This window comes from Amborella trichopoda, chromosome 13, assembly GCF_054954075.1.
Source record: "Amborella trichopoda isolate Santa Cruz 75 chromosome 13, AtrichopodaSantaCruz75HAP2 v2.0, whole genome shotgun sequence".
Taxonomy (NCBI): domain Eukaryota; kingdom Viridiplantae; phylum Streptophyta; class Magnoliopsida; order Amborellales; family Amborellaceae; genus Amborella; species Amborella trichopoda.
The window spans coordinates 1,785,060-1,802,127 of NC_142348.1; the positions used below are offsets into that span (position 1 = coordinate 1,785,060).

Below are 17,068 nucleotides of genomic sequence, written 5' to 3' on the forward strand. Positions count from 1 at the left end.
TAAATCGCCCAATTCTAACCTGTTTCATTTTCTATTATTGTTCTATTTATTTTTTTAATTTTAAAACTATTAATAAAGTTGTTTTAGACCAATTGCCATGCCAGAGAAGGTGATCCATGTAAACGATATTATGTATACTTTCCTTTATAAATGTGAATCTTGTGAGATGGCTCAATGGGTGCAATTAGAAGAATTTTGGATGTACAAATTAGCATGAATTTTCGATCTAAGTAGGCTTGCCAATTCTTGAAAGAAAAAAGGTTAGGAAATTCTAAATCTCTCAAAAAAATAAAATAAAAAAGAAAAAAAATCGCTTAAGATTAAAATGACACCTAAGTCCTTACGGTAAACCAAGCGTGAACCACCCCATTCCAAACTATTGGGGCAATTCCCTTGTACGAGACCGTCTAGAACAGGGGAATCGTTAGTTCCTAACCAATTGAGACAATTCTAAATTAATTCATAATTTTATTATTATCATTATTATTAAATTTAACGATTCTAAATCGACTCGACAGTTTTTTTCATCATTGTTGTTGAGTCCAATAGCACAAGATTTCAGCATAGCAATATCTAACTCTTTGCCACCACCATTGTGGTTCATGTTCAATCACGGCTTACTCTTCCAGTAAATAATAACATAACAAATATAGTTGGCCCATCCAATAATGGGGATAGGGGTCGGATAATGTTGATGATGGTCATACATTTAGCACACCAAAGCTATGATCAATCAAATGGGAGGATATTTTGTATACACACACAACATCAATTTTTTTTCAGTACGATAATCTAATCAAAGATATGACAATTCAAAGTGTTTATCTTCAAACAAGCATACTTCCCACAAGAAATAGCACCCCTTAGATATGTTCAACACTTACGGCAAAACAAAGAATAGTGTTTATGTAGAAAACAGTATACAATGAGACAACTTATTTTTTGTATAAGGTGGTTAGAGTTAATCTTGACCATTGAATGTGAGATTGGGTGGTTGCATTTATTCCATGAACCATGCTCAAAGTTCAAAAAAAAATTTCTTGAACTTAATGACACATCAAAACTATAAAAAATTTCACATCAGATGGTTATAAATAATTATGAATTCTTTGTTCAATAGGTAAGTAGTCTCATTGCATATAATCTCATAATTTGAAAACTATGTATTCTCCAAGGTGGCTCAAGATGGGCTAGCCAAGCATATAGGGGTGGACTCCATGTTCTCTAGGGTCACCCTCAAGGCCTTGCTCTTGCACAGTCTCTTGGCATTGGAGCTCTGGTCCCTTAGCTTTTGCACCCATCTCTTGGCACTTGCCCTGAAGGGGCAATTGGAGGCCAAGAATCCATCCACTAGGTGAAGGTAGGCCTCCAGGTCATGGCATGCCGCCACATCGGCATCCGGCCGGAGGTATGGGGATTGTCGACTGTCCAATCGGAGCTCGCACCCGACATGTGAGTATGTCCACTCCTGCAGTGGCCCGTCGGCAATCGGCAATGCGGCGTGAACACTAGCTCTGAGCCCCTCGTTCATCAGGACCCCGGGCATCTGAGGGACGACATCCCTCGAGTTCACAACGCGCAAAACCTTGATCCCGTTGCCCTCTAGCTTGGCTCCGAAGGCATTGTTACCCACACGGGGCCCTCCGAAAGAGAAAACTGCAATTGGTGGGGCCTCCTGTGGCCCGAGGCGGGCTCCGATCTCATCTGCTGCTAGAAGCGCGAGGGCCCCGCCTAGGCTGTGGCCGGTGATTGTGATGCTTAGCGGGCCTTGGCCCTTGTATTCGCGCACCAGCCTCGACACCTCTGCCACCACCTCCTCAGAGAGGCTAGGGATGTGTTTGCCGTGTGTCTTGTAAAGGCTCCAAAAGCCACACTCCACCTTTGCAGCATTATTGCTGTTGTTGTTATTGTTGTTGTTGTTGTTGCCGTCCTCTCCATCCCCGGTTGGCAAATTTACTAAAATATCCCTGAAATTCTCAGCCCACTCCATGCATGTGGCAGTGCCTCGCAATGCCACAACGATATCTCGGCGGCCGAGCCTTGCAATCTCCCTCTCATCATCACACACAGCAATGTAGCCGATCCAGCTAGACCGCCGGGTCATCCAATCGGGCACCACATTATTGAACCAGTCAGGCACACCTAGTGATGATGTGGCATACAAGCTCTTGGTGACCCTGTATGATCTGTCGGGCACTGCCACATGGCTAGGCGTGGTTGGCTCGCGGCTCGTCATCGAGTCCGAGTAGAAGTGCTCGTATGCGGCCTGCACAAAATCGCCATACCTGACGATTTCTCGGCGTAGATTCTCGTCGAGAGGGTCGAGTAGGCCGGCCCAGTTATTTTTTCCGTGGTATTCAAGCCATTTCTCGCCGAGTTTATTGCGAGGCGAGTTTGCTGGATTCAAGAGCTTGCCCCAGATATGAGCCACCTGACTCTCCGCCTCAGTTTCTTGCCTGAATTCAGTGAAACCAGTCTCATTTTCCGGTGATTTCTCACCCGAACCCCACCTCGGAGACATGATCGAGAGCCTTTCATTGAGGAACCTCTGCACGAGAGATAGTCGCAAAAGTGGGTTCACGTTCGCCTTCCTCGACTCCTTGATTCTGCCTGAATTCTCATAATTTTCGGGACACTTTTCCACAAAACTCTCTCTCTCCAATCCCGCTTGATCCTCTCTCGCTAGAATCCTATCCAAGTTTCTCAAGTGCTCTCGAACGGCATCACGAGGCCTGGTTTCCGGCAAATTCCCAACAAGATTACGGCAGGTAGGTGCATGCTTTGGCAACGACCTCACGGTGTTTCGATGCCTTCGCTGAGGGTTGAGACTGGAAATTTGGCCGGCTCCGACACACCCCGCAGGGAAAAATGACCGTGTCGGAGCCGAAATGGCCGAGCCAATCTGCATCTAACGAAATTTCCCAAATTTAAGCGAAATTTTGAGAGCTCAGAGCTAAGAAATTTAATCTAATGCGTAAGGTGTGAGCAAGTGAGAAATGGTTGCAACACTGGTGTGATTTAATAAGGAAGGCAATGCACGAGCTTGCCCGTAGATTTGGAGCATTTGGCCGTTCAATGGTCTAAAAGCAAGGATCTGGGCCGTTGAATTCCTGATTAGACTGGAGCCTTTGATTGGCCGTGGATTTTCAAGATTGTACGGCCCAAAGAGAAGAGGCTGCCAAACAACGCGGTCAAGATTTTTGTTGAGACTACCCAAAATGCCCATGCCTTCTTGAGCAGTTATCATAGTTATGATGATGGAGTTTAGACTAATATGCCTTAAGAGATAGATCGTCTATCCACTGATTTTGATTCGGATCTAAATCGCTAATTGAACGAATAAAAAAAATAAATAAATAAGATAAAGGTTTTTAGGTTCGAGAAACTTTAAGAAATTATGAACAATAAGATTGAAGAAGAAAAAAAAAAAATATCGTAAAAAAAAATGGGGCTTGAGGGTTGATCAAGCCAGTTCCAATACTTCAATTGAGCCAATCTAAAACATTTCTCTCTTAAGATTACCCAAAGATTCAGTCATGATCTGGATTGATGATTCCAAATTGCCGTTGATTTTGGATTAGCTAGAAATTGAATTGAATGGGGGCCGTTTGGTCATTAGCGAAGTCAAAAGTTCATAGGTGTAAAACCGGTATTTGATAAAAAGGAAGTGTTTGAGCTGACCAGAATGTCCACGCAAGTTGTTGGAGGTTACCCTTTTGAATAGGTTATTAAGAAAGGAACAGGTCTTCTTTGTCATTAAATTAAAGTTAACTTGGGCGACAAGGTTCACATCGTTGATATTGTTTATCTCAAAGCCATAATTCAACCCTTCTACCTCAAAAGTAAAAATTTTCCATATTCTCCATATAATTAACTTAAAATATTCTCGAGTTTCGAAAAACCTTAATGTGTGTACCTATATTGGAGATCGGTAGACGTACAACTGTCTGATCTTAATCAGATGGGTGAGAATGACCTAAAAATATCGTTATAGGATCAAGACTAATGCTCTTAGATTGATTGGTTAAGCATCCTTAGACACATATAAATTATGGGAAAGGTTTTTATGTTTCTCCTATAGCATAGAAGCTCTATCTTCCCCCGACCATTCAGCCGTTCAATTTTGATCAAAAGAGTCACTTATCGTTTGATCTTATATTCGACGTCTCAAAATATTTTATTTTTTGTTTTTTTTATACAAATTGTATAAATATGAAATTTGGTACGTGTCATCTTCTCATTCGGCGCACCTATAAAAAATATTAAAAATAATTTTTTGATAAAATATAATGACCAAAATACATCTTGAATCTTTCAGGGGTATTTTGGTTATTTTATTTTATTGAAATTTTTTTTGATATATTTTTCACGCGTACGAGTTTAATAGAGGAATGGACGTCCAAAATTTGGTGTTAAAATAGTTTATAGAAGAAAAGTCAAAATAAAATAATGTAGAGACATGACATTGTGATTGGGACAATCTTAACCCTCTATTCAGAATGGACGGTTGGATAAGAGGATGATAGAACTTCTATACTATACTATAGAAAAAGCATAAAAAGCTTGCCCATAAATTATATCCATTTAAAGACCGTAAAAGAAGCGCTTACATGTGTTATGTACGTGCATCTATAATGCACAACCTTGGAGATGGGTTCTAATGCTAGTTGAATATTATACACTACATGTATACCGTACACCATATATGTGTGATACTTATCTGCTACTATTGGTTGCTTAATAACTATCTTCAGTTGATCTGGGCCGTCCTGCTACCTGGAAATTTGGGGGACTGACAGAAGTATTTGGCCATAAGGATATGCTTTTTTGTTGTCAAGTTAGGGTTTGAGATATTATATAAAATATTTATGTATTTTTAACTCATTCGGAGATTTTTTTTATAGAGTATATCTTCTCACTAACAGACGTAGTCATATTTGTAACGAACCATATAAATTTAAATAATTCTTGTTAATTTTCTTTCTTATATGTTTGTTTTGTCTTTCAATTTTGTTGCTGAATTTTTCTCAATTTTTTGCCAATATAAAATGATGCAAATATGGCTCCTTACCTCTTGAAAAAATTTGCAAATATTCTCGTTTTAGGAAGTTATAATTATTGTCATTGTCAGAGCCTTTTCTCAACTAATTTAAAATTTCTAATGAAAACTAAATACAAAAAACTATATTTCACATATTTCTTATCCTTAGAAAATGATTGAACATCTTGGGGAGGCATACAAAGTCATAAGTGATATTAAGTTTTCAGTTTCTTGTTGAGATGTACCAATCCTTATTTAATTACATTCATAGAGTAATTCAAATGAACAATGCATCTAAGCAGCCCATCACTCATGACGACAGTTGGAACAATTATTTTTAAGGTTTTGTGTTGTGATATTGTATTCAGGTTTAAAACAGTAATCTAGCAACTTATCAACTGTTATTTTGTCACATGTGTTGCTCTCTTCAAAAAGTCCAGCTCCAAGTGGAGTGTGGCCTCAACCACTCATCGTTGCCATCAGACGGTTGAAGAATTGCCAGCAAACTGTTTTAATCCAAATGCTATCATAGCTGATTTTGGCATGTTGGCATCCTACGTGCACCACGATGTACTCCCAAAAGGCAATATGTTCTTCTTTTTTTTGGGGTAGAAAGGGCTTATTTTTCGCTATAAAAAGATAAGTATTTTAAAAAAAAAAAAAGACTCCGGCACCCGTTTGGCCGAAAGATGATTACTTTCTAGTCAGGCTCGACTTATATATATATAAAAAAAAAAAAGCCTCAAACATAGCAAATAACCTTAAAAACTAAAAGGTTGTGGTTTGTATAAAGTTACAACCTTAAACAATCAAATTAAGGTGCACCTCCACATTTGATCATAAATAAAACTTTGGTATAAAAAATTATTATGATGGCTTGAGAATCTATTTTCGTCGCTAATTATAAAATGTTAAACTCCAAAAATGGTTCAAATCAAGTAGATCTATATACACTTGAAAATCTTAAAAATTGATGGTCCACATAATATGATACAAGATATACTATTTTTAGTACTCGAACTCTTTTTTTCTTTTTATATTCATACATCTTGATGTCAAGAGCAATTAGAAGATTTTTCATCATCAAAACAACCTTTTATGATGGATTTTTGAGGTGCTCCTTAACATTTTAAAGTTGCAACCTTATATAAACTTTTTCCAAAACTAAAAGTCAAGTTGCACATTTTAGATTAAAAAAAAAAAAAATAACGTCCCATGATAGAATAAGAACCGTATAATTTTTGAAGAGCAAGATGTAAATATTAAATAACTCAAAATCCAATTTTCCTTTTTCGGATTATTAGATGGATGCTAAAATCTAACATAGAAAGATTATCCGGAACAGCTCTTTTGCCCGAGGAAGTAAACGTACAATATACTCCTGCAGAAGCTAAGTGTGCCCCTGTTGATCCTAGAGAAAATCAAAGAAAAAGCAAAGAAAGAGAACGTGTTTTTTTTATATGTTTCAGTAGGTAGAGACATTTTAGATAGGGTCAAAAAGTTAGTGGGGCTTACGCACTGGCCTAAGTGCGTTTGTACCAGAGTGTGTTTGGGAGACCGTGTGTCTTGCGTGTCGGTGTAACCGTGTGTCTCGCGGTCTGTGTACCAAATATACAATCTACCGAGAAGAATAGTATTTGGGTTTAAAATTTGGACTCTTACTTCCGCCTCGAATAGCATTTGAGTTTAAAATTTGGACTCTTGTTTCCACCTAAGGTCGGTATACCAGTTGGGTCCTTGGGTGTCAGTTAGGTCCTCGAGTGTTAGTCAGGTCCATTGACACCCTTTGGTTTATGTAAGGCTGAGGCACATGCAATTGATGTTGTTGTGCCAGGATTTGAACCCTGAGGTCCGGTATACCAGTTGGGTCCAGGGGTCTCTAGCCGGGTCCATTGACACCCTTAGGTTTGTATAAGGTTGAGACGTGCAACCTTTAGGTTTGTCTAGCCGGGTCCATTGACACCCTTAGGTTTGCATAAGGTTGAGGCGCACCTTTAGGTTTGTGTAAGGCTGAGACGCATGCGATTGATGTTGTTGTGCCAGGATCTGATCCCTGAGGTTGATGTTATTGTGCCTGGATTTAAACCCTGAGGTCCGTATACACAGTTGGGTCCTGGGGTCTTTTAGTCGAGTCCATTGACACCCTTAGGTTTGTATAAGGTTGAGGCACATGCGATTGATGTTTGGTTCGGCCAGGATTTAAACCCTGTGAAATCCTAGACGTAAACACTAACCAAAGAGTCTTAACAACGTATGTTGGCTAAAGTGTGACCTATAAATATTAATATAGTTTATAAAATTGGTGTACAACCAACTCGTCGTAAATGCGCATTTCCAAAAGAGCAAGGCCGAATTGCTAAGCCGAGTCAAAGTTGTCTCGGCCGAGTTTCAAAACCATGGATCAAAGTAAGGTGCACCTTCAAATAGTGCTAAAGGATGCCATTACAATATTGAAATCTTTGTGATGGCATGGGAATGTATTTTAATATCTACTTGTAAAATTTAAAGCTTAAAAAATAGTGTAAATCAAGCAGATCCATAAGCATTCGAAAATCTTGAAATTTGACAATCTAAATAATGCACTACATGATGCACTCTTTCTAAAACTTGAAGTTCTCTTTATTTTTTTAAGTCCTTTTATCTCAAGGTCAAGATGATCTGATTTCAGGGTTTTTTGGCATCGAAACAACTTTTCTAGTTAATTTCTTAGGTACATCTTAGTTTGATTGTTTTGGGCCTCAAGCTTATATAAACATATTCCATATTTATATAAGGTATCAAATTTATATACCGCATAAGAAAGGCATACATATGCAAAAAAAAAAAAAAGTTGTTTCAATGCTAAAAATAGTGCATCATGTAGTTTTATCAAGGCCGTTTTTATGTATTTATAAACCTGCTCAAATTACACTGTTTTTGAAATTTTAAATTTCATAATTAATGAGAAAATAAATTTCAAAGTGATTATGAAGGTGCACCTTAATTTAATTATTTAAGGTGTACGCCTTATATAAACCACACGTATCAGTGTATTTTAACAGACCCAACTTCATGACCCCCCTTAGGTAAAAATTGACATGATTTCTATTCTTGAATGTCATTTTTATTTTTTCAAGATTTTGGAAAAATTTAGAATTTGATCATAAGCATCAAATAAATCTAAGAATAATTTATGGAAACAAAATCTGTTTCGTATTTTTATTTTCTAACTTTTAGATATTTATTGTAGTTATAGACTTTGCCCTTTTAAAACTATGTGAGATTTTCATGAGAAAAAAAAAGTGGTTTAGGATCGAATAATTTCTTTGCTGAGCAATATTCAAACGAGATTTCTACAAAACTTAGGCTAATTGTCAACCATAAGCAAAAAAGAAAAGAAAACCATTGTTCTACAACAATTAAAAGTTTTCTATTGCTACAATAAAAGTTATTTTTTTATCATGAATAATAAACATGATATATATATATATATATATATATATATATATATATATATATATATATATATATATATATATATATATATATATATATATATATATATATATATATATATATATATATATATATATTGCTAAACTAAATGCATGTTATGTGGACAGAATATGTATTTGCTTTGACATAAATATGAGTATAAAAAATGTTAAATCTCAAAATTGGTTTTCGAGAACATTATGCATGTACCTCATTTAAAGAAAAGAAATGTAATATTTAGGTGGCATTAAGTACTTTTATTATAATATTTCAAAAAAAAGTATCTAGATTTCTAAAATATATCCTCAAGATATTGGCACACAGAAAAGACCATGAACACGTGTATATTTACCTAGACTAAATTTATATATATTCATGCATGATGTACGTGATGCAACAGTGGCCTTCATCCATGCCCTTGATGGATGGTGGATGTGGGAAGGGGTATAGCAAAACAGAAAGTATTGGTATAAAAAGGTCACAATCATCTCTTACCCTAAGATGTGAAATTAGGCGGCTGTGGGTGTGTCATTGACCATGCTCAAATTCCAAAAATCAAATTTAGGAACTTATTGTAGAGAAATACACAACCACCTGATTTTACATATGACGAATTCCTCCACACTCTTAACCACCTAATTTTACATCAAAGGGCTAAGAATAATTGTGAATTTCTAGTACGAAAGTCCAAGAAATTACAGCTCTAAGCAAAATGTCTTAAATTACATCCTTTACATGTTAGAAAGGATATAGAAACTAAGTTCTCAAAGCCACTCACATGAGGAATTGAATTTGTTTCACTTGTTGTTATGACTTCTTGGGCCTTGTTTTACATTTCAATATTTTTGGGTAGAAGTCCGAGTAAAATACCAAGCCAAGTGAAACATATATCAAAGTTTGAAATTTGAATGATGTAAAACTGGGAACATATTAATGTCAAAGTAGGCCAAAGATCAACTTAAAATATGGGGTTTAGGTCAAAACTTTGCAAAATTGGGCATTTTAAAAAAAAAGAAAAAAGAAAAAGGTACGACCCAAATTTGGGAAATTTAAGTTGGGTAGGTTTTGTATAAGTTTGAGGCCTTAAAGCACCTTCAAATAGTGCCGAAATATGTTGTTTTAGTATAAGAAATCTTTATGATGACTTGAAATTTTATATTTAATTATAAAATTTAAATATTAAAAAATAGTGTAAATCGAGCCGATGTATGAACACTTGAATTGACGGTCTAGATAGTACCTTACAAACTTTTCCCATTTAAGTTTGGTTTATAAAATTGAAGTTAACATTAAAAAACAAAAAGAACAAAAAATAAATAAAGCAGAAGAAAAAAGGGGAAGATTGACACCCTTTTGGTTGAAAGCTGTTGAAAAATGGGGCCACGATGGAGTGATTGTCCATCTTCTCTTAATAGTTAGATGGAAAAAATGTCCTGTCTTGAAAAATCTTCAGTCTACGCAGGGTTCTGACCATATCCGGAGACAAGTTATTCAGAGACAAAAAAAAAACCCTTCTATAACTTTTCTTTGTTCGATTAGGAATCACCTCAGTCAGACCGGGGCCACCATGACTCGACTCGAGTCCGACTTTCTAAACACCGTGTCAGCTAAGAATAAGCATGATGTATTAGGGTTTGTATTAGGTCATGATCACCCAAGTCCTCAGATGTGGAGCCAGTTGTTGGGCCAATGGGGTGAGAAACCACATGTCATGGCTAGGTGTCATTATGACGTCATAACTAAGGCAAACAACCTTCAATGGGAGGAGTAGGTCAGAGAAGGTGTCATTATGACGTCATAACTAAGGCAAACAACCTTCAATAGGAGCAGTAGGTCGGAGAATTTATTCGGTTTGGGTCAAAAACTCGAATTTCATTTTAGTTGGATTGAGCATGGATCCAAGACTGGATCAAAAGTTGGATTTAAATAGTATTTTGGATCGGTAGGTATAAGTCGATCAGATCTGGATCTGACCTAATTATTAAAATATCATAATATTTTATATATATATATATATATATATATATATATATATATATATATATATATATATATATATATAGCATTTTTTTGTTATATATTATTTGATATCTTTAAAACAATATTTTTGGATCTGACTGGGTTTGGATCCGTATCCAGATCCAATATATATTTTTTGGATTTGAATCTGGATCTAAATATTTTGGATCCAATTGGGTCCAGATCCGGATCTAGCTCTCATGTATACTTTTCGTATCCAAATCTGAATCCAATGGATCGAGACCCGATCTAACCCATTCTCAACCCTAATGTGGCAGTTTGTATAAGATGGCAAACTATACTTGTAGAAGTAAGATTGTGACATCTTATACCATTCATTTTAGTTGGATGATGTAGACTTGACACATCTTTTAAAATAATATAAAAAAGTGGCATATCTTTTAAGATGGTGTGAATCTACATCCAAAATAAAATAGACAACGTTATTTTTGCAAGCTTACTTCTAAAAATAACATTTATGAATACCTATATTTTTAAAGGCTCAAATAGCATTCGGGTCCAGGTTTTGGACCCATACCCAACCTTTCATATCCAAAAATTTGGACCCATACTCAGACCCGAGGTCTGATCTACCCATCGGTCCCAAGTCTAGTTGGATTGATTGCCACCCCTACACATTTGAGACAACGAAACCCCCTTGTTTCATCAAAACCTAGGTTCTTACCATAATTTATAAAATTATAATAACACAAGACTTGAGAGATCGGCCTTCTTATAATTCAAAATGGTTAAGGATTCGAGGATCTAAGCTTTGGACTTGAGCTCTATATATTAGAAACTAACTAAGATCCAACTGCTATCAACAAGAATAGCCTTGGTATCTTATTGGATCTTAGTAACCAACATTAGCATAGGAAGGGGAGCTACACTCTCTCTTTCTCTCTCTCTCTGTCTCTCTGTCTCTCTCTGTGTGGAGTGAAAGATTCATCAACCTAGTAATGGAAGTTGAAGAACTCCAAAAGCAACTGGTTTCTTCTCTCTCCACCATGCATAAAAGCTTATACGTGAAGGACTTTATGTGGTCAGAGAATGAATGGCCCAAGATAAGGCATGATGATTATGAAAGTGGGGACAACATGCCTTTGATCAGTCTCTTGGAAATCTTAGATGGGAAGAGAGAGAGTGAAGCCTATGAGAACCTGTGCAAGGACATGGTAATGGCATGTGAGAGCTGGGGTTTCTTCAAGCTTGTGGACCATGGAATACCTAATGTGGTCATAGAGAGCATGAAGGAGAGATGTTTAGGGCTTTTTGATCTTCCTATGGAGCAAAAACTCAAGGGAGAAAGGTCAAGTAACTTGCCATTGGGTTACTCTCCTACAAACACTGATTATGGCCACAATTTGCCATGGGCTGAGAGCCTCCAACTTTTGCAATCTCCCCAACAAGTCCTCACCTTCTCTAAGAAAGTATTTGGCAATGAGCACAGTCCTTTTAGGTAATTTCTAAGCTGGAGAAACCTCTTTGGGTATGTGCCTGTAGTGTTTCTTTCTTTCTTTCTTTTTTTCCCTCTTTACTTATTTTTTCTTCTTCTCTTTTTTATTTTCTGTTAACTTTTTTTCCCTCTTTACTTATTTTTTTTTCTTTTTTTCTTTTTCTTTTTTTTTTTTTCTCTTTTTTATTTTCTGTTAACTTTGGGACTTGGTAAGAATGAAATCCAAGATGTTATGTTGTGGCATTTGCCATCTTGACTGCCTCTGCCTTGGGTCCATTAGTCGTGTATCAGTGTTCGTAAACTCAATCGGTCCAACTCATAACCGGCCGGTCAAACCGGAACCCGGCACTGGCTAATCTGGTTTTTGTCGATTTTGGGGGTCTGGTCTGGTATTTTAAAAAGAAATACCATAAAATCTCAAAAAATAAGAGATTTGTTTGTAATGAGTTTTTTTAATGTTTTTATCATTTTGGTAAATATAGTAAAGTGTTTTGGCCATGAATACTTATTCTTATATTTTTCCTATTTTTTTAGATAATTTCAAAAATACTTTTGAGCACAAATTGATTTTAAAGAATCCACTTTTTCACTAATTTTCGACTAAATTTGGATGTACTTTGTTTAATAATACTTTAAATATACTTTTCATAATTTTAAAAAAAATTTAACCGGGAGCCGATTTTTGGGTTCCCAAGGCCGGTTCAATTTTTTGAACACTGCAGTGCATACATGTATCCCTTACCAATGGTAGACAACCATCCTTGTACTAGGACTGTGCCAATTATCTATGATATTTTTTATATGACTAGAAATTTTTTATTAAGGGCAGTGTTGAGCCTGTTGGCATGAGCCCGCGCCTCATGCAAATACCATGAAACCACAACGAAGTCCACTTTTTTGATGGATTGAGGAACCAAATCCCATTCTAACCCTTGAAATCCATTTCTACCTAGGGAAATGGAAATTGAGGTAACCATGTAACACTATGGTGTGACATTCTTTTTAATGAAATAAAAATGAAAATTTATCAAAATACACCTAACTTTTTAACAAGTTAACGATTTATCATTTTTCATCTACCCTAACTTATGGTCATGTATATTTTAATGATTTTTTTAAAATTAAATAAAAAGTTATGGGCAAAGTATTAAATACTTGATATCGTACCTTTTGATAAATTTCCAAGAAAAAAAAAGGAGATTGAGATTCGTCCACTAAATGGATTGTTCATATAACTCAAAGCAGGAATTGATTTGGAGCATATTTTGAGCTCAAGTCAATCTTTTCTAGATAAATATAAGGTATGAGTTAATATGATTTGAGAGTTTTGGGTTCAAAGAAAAACCCAAAACAAAATATTTTAGAGTGGAACCAAATGTACAATTTGCTCCCATGGAACCATCGTATCTTTTTCCTTTTTGGGGGAGAGTTTTTCCATTAAATTTTTATACGTTAAAATGAACAAGTTTCCCCATTTATTCTATTATTTAACCCAAGGACGTGGTGGTTGCATTTCGGCAAAAACTAAAGGAAAATTGTTTCATGCGGGGCTGGACCGGCTCAAAGGTATAAAGCCGAAATCCATCTAAAAACAATTGTAACTAACGGTTTAAATATTTTTTTAATATAAATATTATTTTTAGTTTTTATTTATTTTTTATATTCATGATCTCCATGTTAAAGATTATGGATTTTCTAAAAATTGGGATCAAATTATACTTAAAAAATAAATTTATCGCCAAACCCGCATTTCTACAATATACGGGCTGGCCGCATGCTAACAGTCTCCAAAACTAAAATCGCACTTAGGATCCATGAAAAGGTGTGGTTTGTATAAAGTTAAAGCCCTAAACAAGCAAAGTAAGGTGTTCCTCTAAATAATATCAAGAGATGATTTTTCAATGACAAAAATTGTTATGATGGCCTGAAAATTTAATTTGATCTTTGGTTATAAAATTTAAAGCTTCAGTAGATGGAGCAGATTGAAAACATTGAAAACTGATGGTCCAAGTAATAAATTGCTTGACTATATGGCAATTGAGAGAGAGAGATGGATGCCATGTTGACTACATGGCAATTGGGGGGGAGAGAGTTGCCATGCTTGACTACATGGCAACTGCAAGAAACAGAGACAGAGACAGAGAGAGACCATGCTTGACCACATGGCAATTGAAAAATCATATTTACTAACAAGTGCATCACCTTGCAATGGATTCCTTCACAGTGATGCCATGCTTGACTACATGCATGCCATGGATGCATTGGGAATGCTCATATTTGAGATGCTGGCTCATGGACTAGGCCTTCCCCATGACTATTTCTCAAAGAACTTTGAAGAGAAAGAGGCAACCATGATCAGAATCAACAGATACCCTCCTTGCCCTCTACCAAGCAAATGCCTAGGGTTAGGGAGCCACTCTGACCCCCATACCCTAACAATTCTATTGCAAGATGAAGTTGGGGGCCTCCAAGTTCTAAAGAAGGATGAGGAGTGGGTTGGGATAAGACCCCTCCCCAATTCATTTATCATCAATGTTGGTGACACACTTGAAGTAAGTCATAGCAATGAAGCATCATTTCATATTCAATTACACACATTTATTTCTACCGAGCAATGTTCGAAAAAATTGCCGATTTAGGACCTGCCCGAGTTGGTCTGAAGCTAAGCGAATCTGAACCTAAGAACCATGGGATCCTCTGAAGCTCTGTTTTTCATAATTTTTAAAAATTTTGGTTACTAAAAAGGGAAAATTTCAAAATACACCTAACAATTAAAGTTTCTAACTTTTTACTCATTTCTTCTTATTGAATTTCAAAAAGCCCACCAGAGTACATATAATCATCATCAATTGGAATAGTTGAAAATACACAATAAATCTTTTAGTATTTGACAAGGTAGGTATATTTTGATAAAATCCCCCAGTAAAAAAAACCCATGGTCCAACCTTTATTTGCCGTAATCGAACTGTATGGGGCTTGGGTTCCGATTGTAATGAATCAGAGCCTGGGTCCAACTTTTAAAACATTATGCCACTTGTAATTACATGTGGAACATGCATGCACATATATGTAGGCGCACATTCATTTATTCATATACAAATTGAAGTATTTAGAGTGCATCTTGAGCTAAAAAAACTGCTCCAGATCAAATCCAACTAAAAAATTTGACTTCCGTTAAGGTTTACTGGGCTCAAAATCTTTTTCCTTTTTTTAAAAAAGAAAATCACAAGGTTGATCTGTACTGTATCAAATATGATAGATGTGTTTTGGTTGCAGACCATGTTCTTGGGTGGTCTGGCAGGCCTACTCTCGCAGCACATACGCTTAAATCCTTTTTGCCTCGCCAATTTATGGTTGTATTATCCATTAACATGTTTAAGCTCTCTCTTATTTTCCCAGAAAATCTAAAATCTTTCAAAATCCTACATACACAAGGTCTCTTACTCACCTGCCTAAGGTTTATAGTTTGAACCAGCAAGCCCACTTTCTAATACATGATTTCCCTCTTTACTCTTGAAAAATGAGTTAACTTGTTTTAAGTTGTCTTGCCATTCTCCTCAGTGTTATGAGGATCGGACTGGTCACCGAATTGGTGAATGGTCTAGTTTGATCAAAACCGGTCTGGTTGCTGGTCAAAATGGTTGGTCCAGATTATATATATATATATATATAATTAATTAATTAATAATTTAAATTATAACATATATTAAATAAAATTGTTATTGCTTGAACCAGTCAAAACTAGCCAGTCCAAATGGCTAAAACCGGCCAAACATTAATTCTTTGATAAGTTTTCAACCATATATGATTTTTTCTTTAGACCAAACCGACCAGAGTACTACTAGTTGGTAGTCCAAGCGGTCATCTGATCTTGGTAACTATGATCCTCCTATGAACATTCGTATAATAATTATAAATTTCATATATTTTCCTTTTATTTCAAAGTGAAACCTAATGCTATGCCATTTATGCTTTGTGATTTTGCATTTCATGTCTTTTCCCCTATCTCCAAGCAGAGACACTAACCCCAAATTTGCTTTTCGTTAGGCATGGAGTAATGGAAGGTTGAAGAGTGTGGTTCACAGAGCTGTTGTGAACAAAGAGAAGCAACGCTTCTCTATTGCCTACTTCCTTAGCCCCGCGAGTGACATGGTGGTGGATAGCCCTTCACAGCTTATTGATCAAGAAAAAAACCCTAAAAGATACCTTCCTTTTACATGGGCACAATTCAGAAGAGAGCTGATCATCCAAAAGAGAGTAACAGGTAAATCTGCTCTCAAAAGATACACCATAGAGTGACAAATTTGTAATAGGAGTGAACGAAAGATTGTTACAATAAAATGAGGCCCCAATGCACTAGATGTGCACATTTTCCTTTGGATAGTGTATTATACTCTTCTCCTCTCACACGCTTATTTATGGATAGAGTTTTGGTGCTCTAGTTGGAGCACTTTATTCTAGTGCGTCTACCTTCCATAATCCATTTTAAAGATAAGTTGTGGATTTAGACTTTCAGAGATGGATAAAGTTGACTGTCCACATCATGAATGCAGAATAAAAAAAAATGATTCTAAATCTTAAAAGCAGTTTTTTTTAAAGTTAGTTTTGGGGTTGGCTGCACGAATCATATTCCCCCATTCAACACTACTAAGAGCTATACCTTCAGTCATACTACAAAATATGGTGCTTACGGTCTAACAGAAGTTATGGCCCCTGATAGAGTGGAATGGCGAAACAAGATTCATATAGCCGATCCCAAGTAATAAGGATAAAGCTCGGATGATGATGGTAGTTTTGTAAAAATAAACTACAAATTTAAGAACCTGTAAAACATGCAAATCTTTTTAGATCGTTGTTCATGATTACCGAAAAATAAGAACAAAACAGTAGCTATAAATATACCTTCCAAGATCAAACAATAAAAGAAAACGGCTTGTTGTTCAAATCCCTGAAGGGGTGGAACAACCTTCACCTCTTTTCTCCTCCAAGCTTGATGGGAAACTTTCTTATGGAGAATGAGTAAGAGCTGGGACCGTCACCTTATATCATTTCCTTATTATGTTTGTTTCCTTTATCTT

At 36.1% G+C, this 17,068-nt stretch overlaps 2 protein-coding genes across 3 annotated transcripts; one reads left to right on the forward strand and one right to left on the reverse strand.

Annotated features, from left to right (window-relative positions):
- Positions 1-921: 921 nt before the first annotated feature.
- Positions 922-3,051, reverse strand: PLA-I{BETA]2 (alpha/beta-Hydrolases superfamily protein). Its single transcript, XM_006837331.4, has one exon. The coding sequence runs from the start codon at positions 2,906-2,908 to the stop codon at positions 1,181-1,183; it is 1,728 nt and encodes a 575-aa protein (XP_006837394.1). The 5' UTR covers positions 2,909-3,051; the 3' UTR covers positions 922-1,180.
- Positions 3,052-11,374: 8,323 nt separating this feature from the next.
- On the forward strand, positions 11,375-16,369 carry LOC18428293 (gibberellin 20 oxidase 1). Of its 2 annotated transcripts, XM_020663693.2 has the most exons (3): positions 11,375-11,993; positions 14,215-14,542; positions 16,038-16,369. In XM_020663693.2, exons 1-3 carry the CDS (start codon positions 11,494-11,496, stop codon positions 16,287-16,289), a joined length of 1,080 nt encoding a protein of 359 aa, XP_020519352.2. In that variant the 5' UTR covers positions 11,375-11,493; the 3' UTR covers positions 16,290-16,369. The 2 variants fall into 2 exon arrangements, with proteins under 2 accessions (XP_020519352.2, XP_088712267.1); XM_088856141.1 differs by lacking the exon at positions 14,215-14,542.
- Positions 16,370-17,068: the final 699 nt, after the last annotated feature.